We start from the raw sequence: 23,353 nt of genomic DNA, 5'->3' as shown, positions 1-23,353 counted from the left end.
ACTAAAACTGAAATTACCCATACTTGAGGCCCTTAACATATGGATGCCTTAGGCAGCCAGCTAATCAATTGAAACATTGAGCCAATCATGTGAACATGTTGGACTTGACAAGAATAATCAGACACTTTATTTTATACTTTTAAATTTTTATAAGTTTGATGACTTCATGTGTTAAATTAGCGATATATTATCAACAAAAATAGACAAAAAAAAGCCGGTGGCACTTAACTCCTTATTTTGTATGTCATCAGTTCCACTCCATCTGGATTCATTTTATTTTAATTACTTAATTTATAGAAAAAGAACATGTGTGTAAAAACATTTCATTGGTTTGAAACGGGTACAAAAAACCAATGACCCACTTGGTCTTAGTTCGAACAATCTTGTCGGTCGAGCCAGTTATTAAAACCATGGCTTTGGGTATGTCATTTTTTTTATCAACAACACTTTGACAGTAGATATGGTATGGTTCATTATAAATTATGAATGTAGTGTGATTTTATAAAAGTTATACAAGTTTAATATAACATGGTGTCTCTCCATTTATCAGCGTAATGTGACAGAGTAGATGGGGGTGGTGGTAGCAGCGTCGTAGATTGTGGTATGGTGGTCGCGGTTTTATGGTGGTGGTAATGTAGAAATATAATAGTGTTTTTTGTTTGAAACGGATTTATGTTTAAGCATAGACAATTGTAGAAGGGTAACTTTGGTATGTCATTATTGACTTGTTAAGAATAAATAGTTGTAGAAAGATAGAATCATACGAGTAATATTTAAATAAAAATTCATTTTTAACATTGGCCCACTCCTTGTGTGAATTAAGATAAATTTATGCATTTCTGTAAAAATGTCTCTCTAAACATCAGATGAAGATTACTAATCTCCAATGATAAGGGACATTTAAAGGCTGATCTCCTAATGGCACATTTAAGATAGTCTTAGTTTTAGTCGACTCCCCTACCAACATCTAAAGGTTGTTATTAGACAAGCATAGCACATGCTTTGTTCCACACCCGTTTAGGTTTGTGTTTCTTTCTCTGACAACTCGAGTGCGCTAGGAGGTGTGGTGTGACCACATTGCAATTTCAAGGATAAACCAGGTAATGATGATCACATACATAGAAGATTAGAACCGAAGAACCCTTCTACTTTGCATAGCTTTTAATTCTTCACCATATCCTTTCTTTTTAAAGAAAGGATTCTTCATATTCACAATACGAATGATGCATAACTGCATTTGCTCATGGTGTATTCTTTCGACAACCCTTAACAGCAGCAGTAACAACCACCAACAGCTAACGCACATAATATATACTTCGAAATATACATTTTTCACCAATTAGATAATCATAGTTCAGTAATCAGTACTACACATCTCTTTCTTGTTCTTTTCAAACTATACATCTCTTTAAGTATCACACTACTACACATCTCTTTCTTGTTCTTTTGAAACTATACATCTCTTAAGTATCATACTATCTAAATCAACATTTCTTTGGCTCTGTCTCTTCTCCTTCTACTGGGAGAATGATACAAAGAATTTTCTGGCAACATTGGCAACATTCTTCTATCTTCACCCCGTCATCTTTTCAACAAAATCTCAATACTGGCAAAACTTCTTTTGGTGAAGTTGTAAGGGTTAACTCATTTGGAAGAAGACATCATACCCCACAGGTCATTGATTTCCATCATTCTCAAAACAGTTGTTTGTTTGTTCTGCAAAAAAAAAAAAAAAAAAAAAAAAAAAAGACCAGCAAAACCAATTTGATCAGTATGTATGAAAGATATACAAACTTAAAAAGTTTAAATAGGCAAAAAAGAAAAAAACAAAAGTTGGATATAACATACCGCTTTCGGTGTCTATATTCCTAGGGTTCAGTGATTTCCATCTTTCCTCTTTTCTTCTCTCCTATGATTTTAATTTTCAATTTAGATTTTGATGTTGCTCTAGTAGAAAAATATAATACTAGAGATCTATAAAATGAACATAGAAGTTTAATGACTACAAAGCATATGATCATTATTGATCAGGTGTATCACATAAGTGTATCACTCAACTCATGCACCTGATGAGGTAACACTAGTTTATATAGGTATTTTGTGAGACAAGTTAAGCTGTGTGTTACTATACATATGGATCCTGAATATGGAAATAATAGTGTTGTGTGATTTCTGTCTTAAATCTTTTGATACTTATTTGCTATATAGTACACACTTATATGAATACATATAATAATGTTGTTGCTTAACTATTTCAATTTGCTAATTATATATGATGCAGCAAGCTATATAGTACACTTTATATGATAAAATTGTTCACCTATAAACCTTTGTTTTATGAATAAAAGTTATTTTGATATTAAGTATTATTTATACTTCGATAACAATAGCCATTAAAAGGACCTAATACAACTTTAGAGAAAAAGTTATGGATTTCCTTCTGTTATTTTTGGATAAAACAAAAACTCCATTTCTGATATTTTTATAATAATAATAATAATTTTGTTTCTGCTCATTTATATTTCAGTCACTACAGTCAGTATTGTTGCTTCACCATGTGCCTGCTTGCTGCAACTTTTCTTTTTTTAAGTTAACTTTTTTAACTTTGCTCAGTGTCTACATCTGTTAACTTCTGAACAACATCAGAGCTCTCCTTTGATGTAGCCTTCTAATTAAATTTCTCCATAACTATTGCCTAATTATTAAAAAAATTACTGATACATAAGGCCTTGGATGTCCCTTGCAAGTGATTATCTAATATTTGCACTGATAATCAGTTTCTACTATTTTGGGTATAAAGAAAAAGTGATTCTGACATCAATATAATTGGGTCATTTTACATGTAAGTCCTTAATAATCCGAACTTATCAAACGCTCAAAGCAGCTGATTATTCAAGCAAATCAAAACGCTATTCTGATTCTGACTAATCCATATCAGATAATCATTTCGAACACAATGCCAAATACGGTAAAGATAAACGTATGGGATAACTAACCTCATGCTCAATGACTTCACCAATATGTAGAGTCGCCTGAAGTCCTGAACTACCATGGCACCTCCTTGACCACTTCTGTTCATTAGCAAACCCCTTGTACATTAGCAGTCCATATAAACCTTCGTCCATTTGCCAGCTTGATTGGTATTTTTGCCAATAAATCACCAAGGGCAGTAACCCTTTATAAGCAAGATCTTTCCTAAATTAGATTCAATAAGCATCCAATAAGCCACATTTGACCATATTAGGGAGTAACTCATGTATAGTATGTACATCACCCACAAGTCGCAAAGCATACATCATCACTGTATAAATATCACGGTCAGGAAGAATGCCATCAAAAAGCATCATACTGAAAAAAACCTTTGCTTCGTTTGTTAAAGATCTTTTGCACAATCTATTAATAAAAGCACTGTAGTCTCTGATTGTTACTTGGAATCCCATCGTGACCATATCAGAAAACACGGCCATTGCTCGAGTTGCATCACCCTTTACACAATGTGCTTTTATAAGTATTGTATAAGCAGTTTTCTTTAATACAAAATTATGCTCCCGCAGATATAAATACAGCTTATCAGCATCCTGTACATCACCATATACACATAAACCATTAATAAGAATATTATATGTAACTGCATCAGGCTTCAAATCACGCGATACCATTTCATCATGTAATTCAAACACTTGTGTAAATTTACGTGCTTTGCAGAAACGTTGAATGAGGATATTGTATAAAACTACATCAGGATACAAACCCTTTGAAAACATGCTATCAAGTTCTAGCATTGCTTTTTGAAGATTCCATTGCTTACAAAGACCCTTTATAATTACAGTATATGTGACATGTGTTGGTTCTATACCACTAGCTTCCATTTCCTCCTTCAACGCAAACATTGATTTTATCTTTCCCTCTTCACATAAGAAATTCATAAGAGTAGTGTATGTTATAACGGTAGGAGCTAATCCATGATCCCTAATGTTATCAAATGACCTCTTGGCCTCGGTTAGTTGTCTAGCTTTGTAGAACCCGTATATTAAAGAATTAAATGTGACAACCGTTGGATCGATCCCTTTATCTTTGATCTGATTAAATAACTCTACACTTTCAAATGTCATCCCGAGTTTTGCATACTTGTTGATCATAATATTGTAAAGAACAATATCTGGACTCTCATCACTGCTAGTTAGCATATCAAAATACGTCCTTGCCTCCGATAGTGTTTGGTTCTCACAAAGACCCAACAAAATCGCTCGGTGAGTAAAAATAATCGGAAAGATTTTCTTGCTGCACAATTCCGTGTATAGTTGAATTGCCTTTTGTATGTTGCCTTGTTTGCAGAGACCATGAATGATGATAGAATAAACAACATCATCAGATTTTAAACCAACTATTTCCATCTCATAAAGCAATAATAAAGCTTCGTCTACACGCTCACTCGTGCATAAACTGCTAACCAAAACACTATAGGAGATATAATTTAACTGATACCCACGAGAAATCATCTCGTCCCGCAAACGGAGGCTTTCATCCACTTTGCCAGCCTGGCAATTCCCACATATCAGTAACGTATATGTGATACTATCAGGATTCAAGCCTTTTATAAGCATCTTCTGAATTGAATCTAATGCCCCATTAATCATACCAAGTACACGAAAACCTTTAGAGATTGTGTTGTATGTTACTGTATCAGGCTTGATTCCATGTTTGTCCATGTCAAATGTTAACTTCAATGCATCTTCAATAGAACCCGCTAAACACAAACCATTAATAAGAATATTATAGCTATATGCATCGGGATGTACTCCAAATTTCAACATCAAACAGAAAATGGATTGAGCAATATCTACAAATCCCATTTTAGAGAAACTCGACATGATGGTATTAAATGACGCAACCTGATCAGTTCCATGAAGACGGGTAACTGCTTCTTGGATCATAGACTGCTTACACAAACCATCGATTAGAATGGAATTTGTTTGTTTGCTTTCATGGATTCCACTTTCCTTGATATCATTGTACACATCCCACATAATACCAGAGTGCCTTAAATTGTATAATAAGCTGTTGTACGTTAATATCGAAGGTTGAAAATTTAAATCTTTCATCTTTGCTATAACAAAAAGGGCATCGTAAACCATCTCAGATCTAGAGTAACCAAATGCCAGCATGTCCCAAACGATTTCATTCGCCTCCCAACCCTTGAAATTCATGGACAGAAACTCGCAAAGAGATGGCCCAGAGCCAGAGCCTATCACAGTAGATACATACATACATGTATAAGGATACCATATAACAAGTGTTCATGCTATATATTAAAGACAAGATTTTGACAAGTTATTCAATAACGGCTAAACAGATGACATAACCAACGAGGCTTAACTATTATTTAGCGCTAATGTCATAAATTAGAAAGAATATGAAAAAACTTCTGTACCAATATAGTCATTAAACTTAGTATAACTTTCCATTTATCATCATTTTTCAATTGTATAACGACAAACATGGAACATCTGAGAAAGCACATTGCTAATTTATGACGTCAAAAACACAAAAGCATAGAACTTTTACTATAATTCATGATGAGTTGGCCCGATAATTAGTACAATGACCAATGTATAATACCAAGTTAAGTACTTCACTCTAAAAGCAACTTCTCTTAACTTGCAAGCTCTTCCTAAATTTCTATATATATGTATATATATACAACATCATAAAGCTACCTTCTTCCTGAAGCATTTGCAGAAAAATCGACCGCAACAACTTCAACCGTCGTTGACCAGCCAAAACATGAGCAACAACAAAGTAACAAGCTTTCGAATGCCGAAACCCATACTCATTCTTCAACAACTCGACAGCAGAATCCGGGTCACTCGTTCTCAAATACCCGATAACTTCATCGGCCCGACTACAACTCAAACCCAAATGGGTCAAATCTTTTTCAAAAAAAGGTGGGATCTTTGGAGAAACGATTGCGGGATCTTCTAAAGGAAGGGGTTGGGATGAAATTAATGATGTGGGGTTTGTTAAAATTAGGGGTTTTTTAGGGTTTAATTGTGTGAATGGATGGTGAAGAAATGATCGAAATCGGTGTCTGATAATGCTGCGATTGAGCATTAATTTTATTGATTGATTGGTGTGATTTTATTTGGTGAATTGCATTACTGAATTGCATTAATTTTATTTGGTGTGAATTGGGGTTTTTAAGAGGGTTTAAGCTTTTTGTGTCTAAACTAAACTATTTTTTTATTTTTGAAAATCCTAAACTCAACTACGAAAGTCAAATACTTGTATTTCTTGGGCATTACTGTTGGGTCAAATAATTTGATTGGGCTTCATTTATGTTGGGCCTATTTAAAATAGCAAAGGTTGATAAATCAATCCTTAATGAGTTAATCTTGAATATTAAATCATGGTGGTTCAAGCAAAGTGAAAGAAAATAATAATAATAATAATAAATTTGGAAATCAAACTCAAAACATCCAGGGGATTGATTTTACTAAGTTAGCAAAAGGATGCTTATGATATTTTAGAGACCAAATAATATTACTATAAAAACAAAAAAGTAAAATATATAGGGAAAAAAATGATTTTTTTGGAGTTAACTCAAGCCATTATATACTATTGAACCATGATCGATGAGTCGCATCTAAACGAGTCAAGCTACTTGTGAGTTATTTGGGCTGAACTCGTTAAAAGCTTAAATCAAGTTGATCTTAAACTAGCTCAAACACCAAAATCATGTAACTTTGCAAGTGTAAAAAAAAGACATAAAAGAGTCTTTGTTTATCAAGAACATAATGAAACACGTATCACTGCCAAAGGACATTTCGTCAAATTTTAGTTTCTGGTTATAGTCTTGTAGAAGTGAATATTTTTGTTAACAAAAGTTAGAAGGAAAAAAAAAAAAAGGTAACCTTATTTGAATGCTTAAAACTTAAAGTAAAATTGCAATGACATTGTTTAAGCAATTTTCTCTCGTAAGTAACTTTTGCCTAGCATGACCTTAACTATCATGAAGGGATGTATTATTTGATGTCATGGCATTGAATTATTGACAATGATATCAGGATTTAGACAGAAGTAGATGACCTGATATGAAATAATATAATCAAGATAATGCCCCACACTATTTGCTAATGTCATATTCGGTCCCTCATATCATTTTCACTTGAATTTTAAGTGAAGCCCCACCTGTTAGGAAATGGCGAAATGTAACCTGACCACCCCTACCAAGTTGCACACTTGCACTAAAATACAAAAGCATGGCATTTAAAGATTAGACTGCCACCCAATAAACCCATATTTTCTGATACATATATCAATTTACATATCTAAACCTTCTTTCACAAAATATGCATCAAGTATTTCAAACATGATAACTTGATCATATCATCTACTATTTCAATAGTTTATGAATGAATGTACATATTGTGGAACAATATAACTAATAGGAAGATTTTAAATCCTTTTAGTTAATTGTACGATTTAGTTCCAAATGACCCAAAAATCCATGACCATTTGGTCAACTTAGCAACACCATACATATATGATTATGATTATGATGTGTTTTTTGGCTTTAAATGTGGTAATATGTACTCGAGGGGTCAAGCCAAATTACTTATGTTTATCCAATATCCAACGTAGACTTGACTGTATATAATCACCAATCCACCAACCCATTTCTTGTTAACAACATTTCTTCAACAAATATGTCACCATTTCAACGATAATACATATATATAGAGTATAATGGAATCCTTTCTTCAACAAATATGTCACTATTTCAACGATAATACATATACATAGAGTATAATAATTATATTGTTTAATTACATAATTTCAAAACTCGTAACTACATTAATAATACAAATTGGTCAATTCGGAATAAGAAATCAAAAGAAAGAACATTCTAGTGTACATATAGTTCGGCTGATGTGCTAGAATACAATATGGTCAATGGACCTTATATAAGCTGTTAATATTTATCAAAGTGTAATCTGCTTTAATCCTTGTTTTTGGTTAAAGAGTTACCAGAATTTAAAGTGGCAGCTTTTATTTTACCTTACAGAGATATAAGAAACTATAAACATTGAATTTTGTTGCATGTAATTGTTAATTAAAAAATAACCTGCTAATGACTAGGTGATTGTTCTTTACCACAATTATTCATCTTCCTGAAGGATTGTAAGATTTAGGCGTTTCTAAAAATCGAGAATATGATCAATCTCAGTCAAAGGAAGCCCATTCAGTTACCTATATCTACGTAACGAATCAAGACTAAAAACAATGGACACCTTATAAGTTCAAGATCTTGGTTTGTCTCAAGAGTGAAAGCAAAATGCCGGCTTCCCATTATAATTGAAAAGCGCCGTTTCATGTCATTGTATGTTTCCATTAGAATCTGTAGTGTTGATACACTATTATGTGACAGTTTTCACTACTTCATGTATGTTTGTCAAAAGTTACTGGACCTAAAGTCAAAACAAAAGAAAGAAGTTGAAGTTTTCTTAGAAATATGGCCACCTTTCCACTGTTTTAAGTGCAGCTTATGCATGATGAGATACGATTGTAGCATATTGTTAATTTGTTTTATGATGATATTCGCTATGACCTACATATTGGTTTGATTCATAAAGAAGGATGAAACATCCATACACCCAACTTTGAAGCTATTATTTATAGTTAGTTTGTTGCACTTTTAGGAGTCAAAGTAAAATCACTAAGGACCACAATAATTCTGTTAGGTTTCTCTTTACAGCTGACTACTAAAGAATATTAGGTTAAAATAAAGAAGAACACGTTACACTTGAAGCACACACTCATGGTTTTAATCAAAACCATCCATGTGCTTCATTATATATATTTGCCTGCCGAATCTATATGTATCTCATCTCATCATATTCCTTCTTTTCCCATTACTTAAGACACTTGTAATCCATCCAAAGGTAGATACACGATTAATTACATCGCATCTATCTCATACCATGTCTCTGGCAGAATTGGGTATCGTCGTTGTCTTTGTTTAGAATTTTGTACCTAAAGAACAACCTTAAAAAACGAGTTCGATTCTTTTTGGAACACAAGTATTGTTTAAGAAAGAAAGGCACCAAGACAAAAGTTTCAAATATTTACAATCTTAAACTAATACTTTCATTCTCTAAACTTTTTTTTCTTTCTTTTTGCATACATTACAAGTTATTTATGTAACACGGCCAAAAGGACTGAAACAAATAAAGAAAAACAGCCAGATCGAGCCTAAACGCTAAACACTAAATACCAAGTCAAACTCATACAACCAGTAAACATGATTAACCTAACCTCTCAAAACTGACAAGAAGTCCCCAGCCTCTGCCTCTGCCTCTGACCAGTGCCACCGGACTTACGCTGCACGAAAGCAGGGTGCAACAGATCCTGAAACTTCTCTAAAAACAAGCCCCATTCTTCGTCGTTCATGTCTGCCACCTTCACAAAGCTTTCACTTGTCGGAAGCTGCTCGCCTGCACTTCTGTGCCCAGCAGACGAGTCGCCTAGACTTAAGTTTTTCTTGAGTGACATTGATATATTCGACACAGAAGGTATATTTCCAAGTGTAGGATACACTATGTCTTCTGTTTCGCTTTCTTCCTCTTCGTTTTCTTCTTCTTCTTCAAGTTTAGAAAGCGGGTTTCTCCCCATCCCAAAGTGAAATGGAAAAATCGGGTTTGGGGAACTTTGAGAATCATCACAGTCGATTTGAAACTGGAAACCGTCTTCCTGCATTTCTCTTTTAGGAGATAACGCAAATATTTCTCTTTCCCTCTCAGCTACAATCCGCCTTGCTTCTATGCACAAAACCTCGAGCTCACTGGGTTCCTCTTCACCACGCCTAAACTCACGGGTCATCATCTCACCAATCTCAGCTAGACACAGCCCAAAACAAGCAGCTTCTTTAAGGAAATTAGTGCAGAGGGTCAGAACACGTAGACAGGCTTCACGAATCATGGGAAGCTCCTCTCTTAGCATCTCTGAGTCATGACTCGGGTCAAGTGCTTTAATGTACTCAAGCTCATCTTCTGAAAATGGAATTGAAGCTTGTGGCCAATGGATCCACTCAAAATATGGATCCTCTAAGCTTTCTGGCAGGCACAGGCCATGGTCAATGGGAACAAGTTCAAACTGTTGACCAAATTTGCCATCATTATTAAGCTTCTTGACAAGCAGATTCCCGCCATGCCGATCAGTGTTAAAGATCCTTATATCTAATATACCAATACGATGAACAGAAGAGACCGGGAAACTTGATGTTCCATGGTCACTAGCATCAAAATCATGAGGGATAAACTGTTGAAATGAAGCAATCTTGCTAAAACTTTTATTCTTCTTATTGTTATTCCCACTTACACCATCATTAACATTAAAAATAGAGTGTGTAATCTTGACTAGTGCAGTAGAAGGTACATTAGCAAAATGGTCATGATCAAGAAGGTAAGCAGCCACTTCACGAAAGCCCGTTTCACCAACACGAACCGATCTCTTTAACCCTGGTTGCCCAAGAGTTTTACCCACAAACCCTTTCGGGTTATTAGGGGCAAAAGGCTCCTCATCAGTCGGTTTCACAATTGCCACACTTTCTCCTCTACTGTTTCTAAAATAATAAGCACCTCCAAGCCCACCATGAACTTGGATCGGGTCAACACCTGCCTTCAAAGCCATCACAATCTCGTCAACTAGCTCTTTTGTTGTTGAAAATCTTTTCGAATGCCCCAAGATCTCAATAGGCCCGCTACGATCTCTCTTTTGTATATCCCTCCCAGAAGGCGACAAACAAGGAGTCGAAGAGCTTCTATGCATAAGGTTTCGTGTCAACAATAAAGGGGAATGGTTACGAATAGCACTAAGATCATTCTTCAACACCATATCACCAAATGTCAAAGAACTCTCTTCAGTCGAAACATTAAGAGCAATCTGTAACCTTCGTTTAACCATATGCGCATTATCATTTCGATCCAAATCCATTCCCAAAACACACCCGCTTTCAGTTTGAACAAAAACCCGTCTTCTCCCTGTTTTAACCCCTTCCATCCTCTCATTCCCATGATACTCCCTCCCAACAGGACTCTTAAAAACCGCTGCAGCCATTTGCGTTTGAACCGGGCTGCTGTCTATGTTACGAGACATACACCGGCTAATGAAATGGCTAAGAAAGACAACCAAATCTTTCTCTTTTCACACTTCAAAAGTGAGCCAAACTCAAAAGCTGGTTCCAAAGATTTTGTATTGTATGGTTCAAACACAATCATCAAAGAAATTAATTTTGATCACCACCCATCTGATCTATATATATATTTATATCTGTATATATATCTAATCAGTCCACTTTTCCTTAATCTGTACACAATAACATCCACACACACACAAAAAAAAAAACATACATCAATTAATCATTCCAAATATTAATAATGCCAATCCAACTGGTAAACTTTGTCCTCTAGCATAAAAAAAGCAAATTATCTAATAAACTAGACTAAGTTATATATACCCACAAATATTGATCAAGTAAATATAAAATGATAACAATAGATCTTACGTTAACATTTTTTGGGTTAGCAGTTAAAAATCCGTACATCTGAGTAAAAAAAAAACATATATTAAGTTGCAATATCAGCAAGACTTAAAGTAACTGTAACTGAGTATAGAAAAACATAAGTTTACAAAAAAAAAAATATGGAAGATTAACAATAACATGTTAAAACAGGTCAACATATTAACAGTGAAAGAAACTTAGGATAATGGTTACTTTATACAAACATAAATAAATTTGTAACAAGGTTTGAGATCCATAATAAACATGAACATTTATAATGAAGTAAAATGATAATAAATATATTAAAATATATACAAAAACTCACCAGATCTGGCTAATATAATCACTTTTAAATGAGGAAGAGAGAAAACATGAATGAAAAAAAGGGTTTTGTTACTGTTTAGTGAAAGATTTGTATATATAGTAATTAAAACCCTTTTTTACTTGTTAATCAAGTAGAGTCACACAGTGCGTGTGTGTGTTCTCTCTCTAGAATGTTATATCTTTGGTTTAGCTCAGTTTTCTCTTACTATATCTCAAGGTGTATCTATATATCTATATAGAGGGGAGGGGAGGGCGGTCATACGTGAATGGTGAATGGGGTACAAAATTCCTTGTTTTTACTTCGGATTACGAGGAGTAAAAAACCTTATTAAAGTCGCCTTTTACTATAAATAAATTGCATTGACATGGTTTTCAATGTTAAGTTTAAATTTTGTAATAAAAGTTGCTTGTTTCATTTCATTTTTAAAAAAATTACATAGGAAAAAAAAAAGTTGAATATGCAAAATAAGTTATAGAAAAAAAATAATTTTTGTTAGGCCTTAGGCTGTAAATAAAAATTAATTTGATACATTAAAATTTGTAATTTAAGAAATGGTTCTTAATATATAATGTGTAACTATTTAAACACTTAATAAGTTGTTAGTGACAACTTTTAGAACAGTCATTATAACTTTCTTAAAAATAATTCGTATACAACACATTTTTGTTATAACGTCATTAAAACGGATAATTGCTTGAGGATCAATGTGAAGACATAAAGCTTTTTTTTTTACTGAACATGGTTGCCGAGTCTTGAGTCTTGTGAGGTTTTCCCATTAAGATTAATAGAATAATGGTGTATGATTTTATTGTATTTTAATAGAAAAAATAATATAAGCTTTAACAATGACTATATATAGAACACCCTAACACAATGTAAACAATGGAGACAAGATTTAAACACGGTAAAACTAGTAGGCAAAAGTCTATTCAAGTAGGCTCATCTTCATGTATTTTACGAGTGAGAGCACATACTCATAAGTGAATAAATTAAATTAGATTTTCCATGTTTTATATTATTCGAAATTAAGTAAGTCGATATTTGTCGACAAGATATTCTATACTATAAGGGGCTTCTCAGTACCAGAGTGCCACATTGGCAAAAAGCACTCTAATGACTAAAGTCCCCAAAACATACTCAATGCAAAAGACTAGTCTTGTACCCAACTATATATATATATAACTCATCCCTGAAAGGATTAGTCATCCTCGGACTAGTGAAGGACTAGTTCAACCCAAATGGTGTGGATATGTCATTGGGACTGTAAAATATTATTAGCTAAATTGTAATACATGTAGGATTAGTTTTAGATTAGGATATGGGTTTTATGTAAACTGATTTTTAGGTAATACTTGGAGTCCAAGTTTAAAGCTAAAACCGGGTAGTTTTCATATCCTAGACAAACATAAACTAGGTAACTTAATTATATAGAATTAGGAAACCTAAGATGTCCCCCTTCTCTATATATAGAGGAGGGGGGAGGCTGATTTGAGATAACCCCAATCATTACAATGTAAGCCGAAAATCACTTGGTTAATAAACAAGACTAGTTTTCGGGAATCTTTTTCTTCTTGGTTTTCTTTGTAGTTTGATTTGCTTTAAGGTTTGTTGGTTTTTTTATCCAACAACTGGTATCAGAGCCTCGTTACGTTGGTTTCTTGAAGCTAGATCGACTCAAAGGTAGACAATCCCTACAATTTGTATTCTCTTGTTTTGGTTCGTCGGTTTCTGCGCAGCTGCGGGAAAATCGCTTTTGCGACTTCGTTAACCGTTGGATCGCTATAAATTTTTAATTGGAGGTTGAAGATCCATAGATCTAGATTCTGACCGGAGGGATTTTCGATCGGAAGTTCTAAGAGAGAGATACAAGCTATCGAAGTTGCTGTCCAGAATCTGTGAATTTTAGTTTAAAGCAGATTTTTGTCAAGGGTTTGAAGGCTTATGTTTGTCGGGGGTTTTTGCAAGATTCTTGGGTTTATCAAGGTTGTTATTGCAAAGGTTTAGTACGACAAGGTTCAAGCTTCAAACGGATTTGATAGGTGAAACTTCAAGCTTCAAAAATATGGGTTTGAGAATTTGGTATATAATCCATCTTGAAGGTGATTTTCAAGGTTTTAATTGATTGTAGAGTTCTTGGTTTCTTGAAGGTGTTTGTGGGGAGTTGTTAACTTGATCCGCAAAGTACAAGAAGGTGATTGGGGTGCTTGTATAATCGTTTTTAGGGTTTTCTAAAGGTATACGATTTACAAGGATACTGTGAGGATGCTAGACGACATGTTACAGGTGATCAAGAGTTTCTTGGTTGTGATAATAAGAACTCTAGAGAAAAACAATGTGTATACATTGGATGGTAAGGCACTAGCGTTTGGTGTACATGTGAATGATACAAGAGTTCAGAGTGTGCGCGGTAACAAACGTGTTCAGCTTGAGGTGGAGCTGCCCGAGGTTGACCATGGGTTGAATCATGATCAAGAAGTGGTAGGGTCGAGCAAAAGGCATCTCAAGGTCGTCGGAATCAACTTGTTTTGAATAGATGAGGAAAGCAAGTGGTGACGTTTACACGGTCGGGGAAAACAAGTATTGATGTAGCAGCTTGTGACGTAGGAAAAACAGAAGGTGTGCGCAAGGAGAAGACTTCTAGGGATAAACACAAAGATACAAAGACTACATTGGACTTGATTGGAAGTGGATGGAAAGACAAGGGACAAGACTTGAAGAAAGGCATCTATGGGAAACAATCAAGGGAAGCTAGACGTGTAGACGGGATGGGTGTGACTGGAAGGTTTTTTCCAGGGTCCAAGGGCTCGTGTTTGTCGAAGATGCGAGGTATTGGAGTCACTTGTAGCTACACGGAATTTTACTAATAAGGTGGAGATTGTAAAATATTATTAGCTAAATTGTAATACATGTAGGATTAGTTTTAGATTAGGATATGGGTTTTATGTAAACTGGTTTTTAGGTAATAGGAGTCCAAATTTAAAGCTAAAACCGGGTAGTTTCCATATCCTAGACAAACATAAACTATGTAACTTAATTATATAGAATTAGGAAACCTAGGATGTCCCCCTTCATTACAATGTAAGCCGAAAATCACTTGGTTAATAAACAAGACTAGTTTTCGGGAATCTTTTTCTTCTTGGTTTTCTTTGTAGTTTGATTTGCTTTAAGGTTTGTTGGTTTTATTTCCAACAGGGACAAGGACGAGTGATGAACGAATAAAGAACGAAGGTATTGGGGAGCTTCTAACCGATTGCAATATGACCCAATAATATTAGGATGCGTTTGAGTAAAAAGGAACTCATATTTAAAAACATGAATCCTTTTACCTATTTAAGATACTTTTAACTTTCACTAAAGCATCAAACAATATATATTTGTTGGTATCTCTTTTATTATACCTTTTTACCGAAATTATAGATATTTATGTTTCTTTTTCTAGTTTGGTAATATGCTTTATCTTTTATCTTAGACGTAAGCTCGTGTTTTCTAAGGGAAAACAAGAATATGAGTATCTAAAAAGAAGAGAAAGAAAAGTAATGTTGACATGTTTATTAAACAAATACTTAACTATGGTAACTAAATATTATATAAAGATCTACGGTTACTATTATTTATGTATAAATTTATTAAAGATTAAAGATTAAAATACTAAAGAAAGATTTTTTTAAAAAAACAATATTAATGATGGATCCCGAATCGCTAATATAATACTAGGTTTAATATATATTAAATAAAATGTTTTAAAGTATTTTATTTGTATCTACGATTGTTTATATCGTCCGGCTTAATTTTACTTGGATATTTGGTTAGAAGGGTCTGGAAGAAGGAGAATCAGCCGTTGGATCAGAAAAGAGATGGTTTGATAGATAGATTTGAAAATGACGTGGCCAAGTCAACTCTCAATAGCAGAACACCAAATGTTTGTGTTGCATAGGTTTTGTGCCCACCACTCGTATTATGTGACTTTTACTACGAGTACATGATTTTGACCACTCTGGTTTAACCAAATATGATATTCCATTATACTCGTATCTATATCATAAATATGGTTAATTAAACAAAGTAATTAAACATATTTATCTGTTGTATATTTTAATTAAATTAGTTACATTATACATTAATAAAATAATTAATCTACTACATCAAAATTATACGTGGCGCCGTACGTTCACATACAATTATATACAATATACATATATACTTCATGCATAATGTTCATACACATAATTCCTTCACAAGTGAAAATATCTTTCAACCTTTTACTATTTCAAGTAAAGATCATATCTAACACATGGATCACAAGTTGCGAATGATGAACTAACAAACTTTTCTAACCTTTTTGTAAGTTAGATCTTTATATACAGGGATTAGTTTCCTGAAATGTAACTATCTTTGACCGAATGTCTATAGTAGGAAAAAACTAAAGTTATGTGTATTGTATGTAAGCAACTTGAAAAAATGTTTATTGTATGTAAGAAAACATACGTGGCAACCATATACAGGTGCCACTTGTCAGATTGTAATTAGTTGAAACGAAATTCTTACATACAATAAACATTATTTCAAAGTTGTTTTCATACAATACACACAACTTTAGTTATTTCCTACTATAGACATTCGTTCAAAGTTTCTTACATTCGAGGGAACTAATCCCTTATATATATATTTAAAGTCATCCATCCTGCTTTACACTATAGTTTGTATATACACATATATATATAATCTAAATTGTTGTTACTAGCTTGTAATTATTGATGATATCGACGTTTAATTATAGGAAGGACACCAAGGAAAGACATGAATTGAGAACAATTCGATCCAATAGTTTGTGTTGTACACTTTTGAACGAAGTTTGGCAATGTTAATATTTTGAGAAAGTTCCGTTTTTTATTCTCATTAACATTTAATTCCATGCACATTGCAAACGTTTATATGCTATCGTCGCAGTTGTTTCTTTATAGATACGTATGGTTTGGGAACATGTTGAAACTATGGCCCCAATAGATGGATATACAATTGTAATGTACTTAATTATATACGTCTCATCATAATCATGGATTCATGGTATCAAAGATATTCTTTTTAATTAGTAGATCAAAACATTGTGTAACAATAATATATAGGCCAATATCAAGTTGATTAACACGAATATATCCTTAGTAGATCAAAACATTATTATCACCTAATTAAGTACCGATCTAGCTCTATAACTATAACTTGTTCTAAGTTGATTAATTAAGGGGAATGCATGCATGCGAGACTAGCTAACATTATTGTAGGTACGTGATACATCGATCCTGATATCTTTTGGGAAGTCGTGTAACATTATTATTATTTGGTCACTGACGAGTACCATTTAGCGTTGTATAAAAAATATATATATACATAAAGTGACATAGTCGTTAAAAATAATAGTAAAATGTTTAGTCAATATATAGATCTTTAATTAATAAGTGATGAGAAAACAGTCTTAAGATAACAAGAGTTAAGTTTTAAGTTCTATTAATTATATAATATAATGAAAGGGACATGACTTTGAAATTACTACAATAATAATCATGATTTAGTTTAAGCACTGGGGATTACATTAATCACAAGTAGGAATAAAATAGTACTGTAATAATCAAGGGATCATGCAGCAGCAGTAGATTATGGTTGTTTCTAGTCCCCATTCTTATCCAAAAGAATCATAAATTAGTTGAAAACATTTTCACATGACATAGTTGTTATTATCTTAATTTTAGGACGCATGCAGATCTATCAGAAGTAGTTCATGTATATTACATGTTGATATATAGGATTATTTAGCTATGATCCCGTATTACTTTGCATTCTAAAAGCTAGACAATTAATTAATTAATTAATTAATGTCTTGAGTGTGAACCAAAAAAGTTGTCAAAATGGTCACCACAATAACCCCTGAGGGCTGTCGCCCGGCCTGTTATATTATATATAGACTTGGACAAGGTTGCAGAACTCGTACATACCTATGATACTAGCTAATCCTTAATTTTTATCAGGCTAATTGAAATCAAATGCAGTTTAGCAAACATGGGTTATTGGGTTTGGCAATCTATGATCTTGAGATCGAGCAATTAATTAAGTGCATCTTCATGTTCAAAGTTATATCATATACTAGTATTCAAAGTTTGACCATTGACCACACATGCACTTAAATGAGTTAAATTCACCCTCACGTGAATCCTGTCAATTTTTATGTTTCTTAGTTATAAAAAAGATACGATCAGAATAATTCTGAATTTCTGAGTAACGAGATTTAGTACCCGCGGCGGTGAGATGGTGGGATAATAGGTCATAAAGTGTGATCGCCAAAGGCCTAAATCGTACGGGTTCTGCTCTCAGATTTAAAAATTCGTCGAAAGTATATCGAATGACATCTCTAATGAAAGAGCATGAAATTTTAAGAACACCCATATAATTTTTATAATTTATCGATGTACAGTTTGTGAGATAAAAGATTTTGAATGAATTGGAAGAGTAAATGATTTATGGAGGAGAAAAAAAAATGATTGGTTGAGATTTGAGGAGAGAGAAAAGATGTTTAGTAATATAGAATTGATAGAAGAGGTATTTTGGGAAAGTAAATGTTGAAACTTAAAATTTTAGACAGGGGAATCTGCTTTATAATATAGTATACATATAGATAATTGTTTAATCTTAATTAATTTTCTACGGAATTCACATTACATTATACGAGTAAGTTATAGTTTTTTTTTTTACTTTTGGTCCGGTTGTAAAAATGATATATACTTCCAAAACAAGATTAATCAATCTCCAGTTTACTTTTAATCATCTAAATGATAATGTTGATGAAGTTAACATGGTTAGTGGATGCATTTAGATCATGGGCGGTTCAATCTTTAAGGGTGACATGTTTGTAGATTTTTTTTAATCATTATGGCAATTTTTGTTGATACTGACTCGATTAAAACAATATATAGTCTGCTACTCTGATTGGCATTTATTATTGTATAATGATTAAAACGAGTTTAAAAAAAATTAAATTAATAATTAAACTTGTTATTTTTTTATACAATTTCTTTTACTTATAAAATACGTGATTATTAGAAGAAAATGTTCTTTTAAGGTGCATGTTCTTGTTATTCTGATAGATTATATTGTAAGCAACATTTTACTAATTACCTAAGTTTTGTCTTCAACCGATAAACAATAAATAGTGAATGAATAAAGGTTTTTTTTTTTTTTAATTTGGGAATGACAAGTTATCTTTCTTAGTTTCCTCAAATGTATGTGGCATATAACCAGAATATCTTTATGATAACCGTCTCCGACTCTCTGTGTTGGGCTGTTGTAGTGTTGGCCATCAATCTCAAGATGTTTACAAAAGAAGATTTTAAATATACAATATAAGATATCGATGTTGCGACTAATTGCAAGGAAACAAAACACTTCACTGCATTCTCGAGTTTAATTTAAAGGAAAAGAAAGGAGAAAATTGGATAGGGAAAGAAAAGAAAGAAAACTATATATCAAAAAGGCATTCTCGAGTTGAATGAAAAATTAAAGAAAAGAAAAGAAAATATAGAGTTACTTACGTTCTCGAGTTAGAAAGAAAGGAAAAAAAAAAAATTATAAATTTAAATAAAATGGAAGCCACTAATAAACACAATATGCTCTTTTGAAGCTAGATAAGCAATTAAACATATATCATGGTCACTTTTTCCAATTAAGCTTGTAAAACTGTGCAAAGAAATCATAAAGCCAATATCTAAAAAGTTAAGAATCTTAAAAAAAAAAATTCATGATGAGTCGGTATTGCCTTTTTTTTTTACTTACAGTCCAGAGGGTACATGAACCACAAGTTTCCTAATGAACTTTTGTTTCAACATATGGAGGCACTAGAGATGATTTGCAGGCAAAAGTTTTGAAGTAGATCCAACTTAAAAATTGCCAAAGTGTTCTATGAGACTAAGATTGTTCTCGTTTTCTATATACTAGCAGGTACCACTAAATAAAAATAAATGATTAATTATGTTATATAATTCATAGATACTCTAAATAAAGATAAAACCTGTGTATTTTCTCGAATAGCTTGAGCTACATCCTTAATGGAAGTCATAACCTGACCCTCAAATTCTTCCTCTTCTTCCACTTTTCTTTTCTTTTTACTTTTTGCTTTTGTTTTCGTCGGAAGCTTCTCTTGAGAAGGTGTTGTGGTTGTTGCAACATGAATATCATCTACAATAGGAGTCTCCAAAACAATCTCATCGGCTGCTAACAAGTGATCAACCTCTTCGATTGTTTCTACTCTTTTCCCGTTGTTCATCTTATTTTTCCTTTCTTTTGCAATCATAGCAGATGAATCTGTTGCTCTATCTTCCGCAAACAAATATAACAATTCTTCATAATGACATATTTGCTTATTTTTCCACTTGCAGCTTGAGGCTTTTCCTGTTACATATTAATAAATAAAAATCATTTTAGATTGATAAACATATGAAGGAACTATATGAAAGAAAACAAACAAAAGTTATACTTATATAAACAAAAGATAGATGTATTAGTATTATAAACAAAATTACAGCTCTTACTTTTATCAGTGTTTCCCAAACTTCTTCTTCGGCCTCGATCAAGTTTGTCTCAGAGTTCCATGCAAAGCCACTTAACATAACTCCACGAAACAGATCATAGCATTGGGAAAAATGGAGTTTTAGAGTTTTGAGTCGGTTCATTAAATGTTCTTTTGTAAACTCCCTTTGAAGATGTTCCCTTAGATAGTTCACCATATTACTATACGCCTTTGAAGTGAATGTTCCACCAACTCTATTCCCACCATCATATTCCTTTCTCATAGCTTCAATGAACACCTCATCCATCCTAGAAGTCCATTGAATCCTCTCTTCCTTCACGCTAGATCCATCATCAACTTTTTTCACCATTGTAAATCTCTGTAAAAACCAACAGTATAAAACTTAATTAGTTAGTCTAACTATACAGAAACACTCATTAATATACTAAACCTATAAAAAAAACACAAACAATTATAATGCAAGTTTTTGACCAATCCATCCAAACATCTACCATTTATGCATAATAGAACTTATTCATAAACTAATAAGGTTCAAACTACAAATACATCAGAAATATTAAACAACTAACTAGACATATTAAATACATCGGAAATATTAAACAGCTAACTAGACATATTGATTTCATTGTTTGGGTCCGACATATATTCGTTCCACATTTCATTTGCTATTGAATTTCTTAACTTGTCTCCACTTTCGTCTACTTCTCTTGGAGCATGAGGTTCCTCGTCTTGTGTTTCTCTTAATATCTTGCGTGCCACTTTTTCTTCAAGTTCTTTGTTACAATCTACTTCTTGTAAAAAGTTGTGTAAAACACAACACGCCAAAAATATGTCAGATTGTACATCAGGTGAGTAGAAAGACTCATTTGAACTTTTGAGTATTGCAAATTTTTTCTTCAAGACACCAAATGCCCGTTCGATGGAGTTCCGTAACGATGCATGACGAAGGTTAAACAACTCACGTTTATTTCGAGGACCACGAGCAGAGTACTCCTTCAAATGATATCTAACACCTCTATAAGGTGCTACGAGGGTGCTTCTATGAGGCAAACCACCATCAACCAAATGAAACTTACCTATAAACATAGTATAATCAGTATCATGATAGATAATTGTTAATCCAACAAAGGTTAGTTTAAGATAATACCGTTAGGAATAACTAACTTATCATCTCTAGTGAGTGCATCTTTTATTATTCTCGAATCAGAAGCTGTTCCTTCCCAACCACTCAAAACATATGTGAACTTTAAATCAAACGTACACACGCACAATGCATTAATCGTTGGATATCCCTTACGACCACGATATCTAGGTGCATCTTTATTAGTCACTCTCACACGAACATGTGTTCCATCGATTGCCCCAATACAATCCTTGAAAAACGGATAAAATCTCTTTTTTTTCTTGAATCTCTTTTGGAACTATATCACCAGTCGGTTGTTTAATATATTGATCTTCTAATAATAATATTGCATTCAAAACTCTATGAAAATGCCTATTTGTGGCAGATTCTGATCGACGATATAACCAAGAGACGGCGCTAGTTCTCATATCATGTCCTACCAAATGTAAAAGTCTAACAACTTGTTCTTCGACACACATACGTTGAGTTGCTTTAAGACCACATTCATTCTTCAACTTTTCACACAATATAATGAAAGTATTCTCACTCATTCGGATAAGTTTACGACATTTTCCACTTGTGGCGAGATTGTGCAATATCTCTTGCCGCACTTTTTGATCATGCAACATCATCTTTGGATCAATTAAACGTTTTCTAATACGTCTCCTACGATGTATAATGAGAGCCGCCACTAAACAAACCAAGTTAATTGCAGCTAAATGTTGAGTCCCTAGATATCTCGGTCCATCCATGGCAAGTCTATCTATGTATCTGAATGATTTTAGGATTAATTTACAACATTATATAAGTTTACAACAAATAGACCTTTATCAGATTATACAACTAAACCACGTGTTCTTGCTTCTCAAATTATACAAGTATAGTTTAATTCTTACAATATAGACCATTAACAAGGCCAATACATAGTTCTGTCTGTAAGGAAAATGGCTAACTTTACATCACGAAGAAAGATTTAAGCTTATTTTCACATGTATCTTTCTACAGTTCACATTATCCAACTAAAATCCATAATAACTCGTGTCTAATGCTATGACTTGCAAGAATAAATTTCAGTTAGCCTCTTACTTCACAAACTATCTGATTAGTAGAAGCTTTCAAACAATAAGCATATATCAAATAAGTATATAATAGGTGTATATTAGATTTGGTTCAAACAAACAAAATTTGTTAACTAACAACAAAGAAACTGATATATATATATATATATATATATATATATATATATATATATATATATATATATATATATATATATATATATATATATATAGAGGAAAGTTAGTTTGAGAACCCTTCAAAAAAAAGAACGCGAGAACCAATCCTGGCCATTGATTTTGATCTTGATGATATTTAATTTTCTCTCTCCTCATTTTCACCCAATTCATTCAAATGGTTTTATCTCACAAACCGTACATCGTTAAACGAAAAAAAAAGCATGGGTAGTCTTAAAATTTCGTGCTCTTTCATTAGAGATGCGACTTGATATACTTTTGACAAACTTTTAAATTTCGATTTTTTTTTAATTTTTTTTTAGCGATAATCCTACACATGTGTAGGATGTATATCTTACACATGTGTAGGACGTCCTACACATGTGTAGGTATGTCCTACACATGTGCAGGTAAAAAAAACAATTCGAAAAAAAAAAAAATTTTGAAATTTAAAAGTTTGTCAAAAGTATATCAAGTCGCATCTCTAATGAAAGATGACGAAATTTTAAGACTACCCATGTTTTTTTTTTCGTCTAACGAT

At 33.0% G+C, this 23,353-nt stretch overlaps 2 protein-coding genes and 1 pseudogene across 3 annotated transcripts; all 3 read right to left on the bottom strand.

The window, feature by feature from the left end:
• Positions 1 to 1,310: 1,310 nt before the first annotated feature.
• Positions 1,311 to 6,178, bottom strand: LOC122597459 (putative pentatricopeptide repeat-containing protein At1g13630). 2 transcript variants are annotated; one of them, XM_043770051.1, is made up of 5 exons: positions 5,718 to 6,178; positions 3,295 to 5,245; positions 2,997 to 3,195; positions 1,849 to 1,909; positions 1,311 to 1,716 (listed from the first exon to the last, which is right to left on the bottom strand). In XM_043770051.1, exons 1-5 carry the CDS (start codon positions 6,109 to 6,111, stop codon positions 1,676 to 1,678), a joined length of 2,646 nt encoding a protein of 881 aa, XP_043625986.1. In that variant the 5' UTR covers positions 6,112 to 6,178; the 3' UTR covers positions 1,311 to 1,675. The 2 variants fall into 2 exon arrangements, with proteins under 2 accessions (XP_043625986.1, XP_043625992.1); XM_043770057.1 differs by lacking the exon at positions 1,849 to 1,909.
• Positions 6,179 to 9,122: 2,944 nt separating this feature from the next.
• On the bottom strand, positions 9,123 to 12,074 carry LOC122605107 (phosphatidylinositol 4-kinase gamma 7-like). The gene is made up of 2 exons (XM_043777991.1): positions 11,886 to 12,074; positions 9,123 to 11,364 (listed from the first exon to the last, which is right to left on the bottom strand). Exon 2 carries the CDS (start codon positions 11,152 to 11,154, stop codon positions 9,319 to 9,321), a length of 1,836 nt encoding a protein of 611 aa, XP_043633926.1. The 5' UTR covers positions 11,155 to 11,364; positions 11,886 to 12,074; the 3' UTR covers positions 9,123 to 9,318.
• A 7,519-nt stretch (positions 12,075 to 19,593) lies between these two features.
• On the bottom strand, positions 19,594 to 20,806 carry LOC122592044 (annotated as a pseudogene).
• Positions 20,807 to 23,353: the final 2,547 nt, after the last annotated feature.

The sequence above is a fragment of the Erigeron canadensis genome, chromosome 1, assembly GCF_010389155.1.
Source record: "Erigeron canadensis isolate Cc75 chromosome 1, C_canadensis_v1, whole genome shotgun sequence".
Lineage (NCBI taxonomy): Eukaryota > Viridiplantae > Streptophyta > Magnoliopsida > Asterales > Asteraceae > Erigeron > Erigeron canadensis.
This window is presented reverse-complemented; position numbering and strand designations above follow the sequence as displayed.

Bases quoted from the DNA above. Each gene is read 5' to 3' on its own strand.
- LOC122597459 (XM_043770051.1), bottom strand. From the start codon at position 6,111: ATGCTCAATCGCAGCATTATCAGACACCGATTTCGATCATTTCTTCAC. The intron at 3,196-3,294 runs GTATGCTTTGCG...AATCTAATTTAG, and splicing joins GATATTTATACAGTGATGAT to GAAAGATCTTGCTTATAAAG. The intron at 1,910-2,996 runs GTTAGTTATCCC...TTAAAATCATAG, and splicing joins GTGAAGTCATTGAGCATGAG to GAGAGAAGAAAAGAGGAAAG.
- LOC122605107 (XM_043777991.1), bottom strand. From the start codon at position 11,154: ATGTCTCGTAACATAGACAGCAGCCCGGTTCAAACGCAAATGGCTGCA.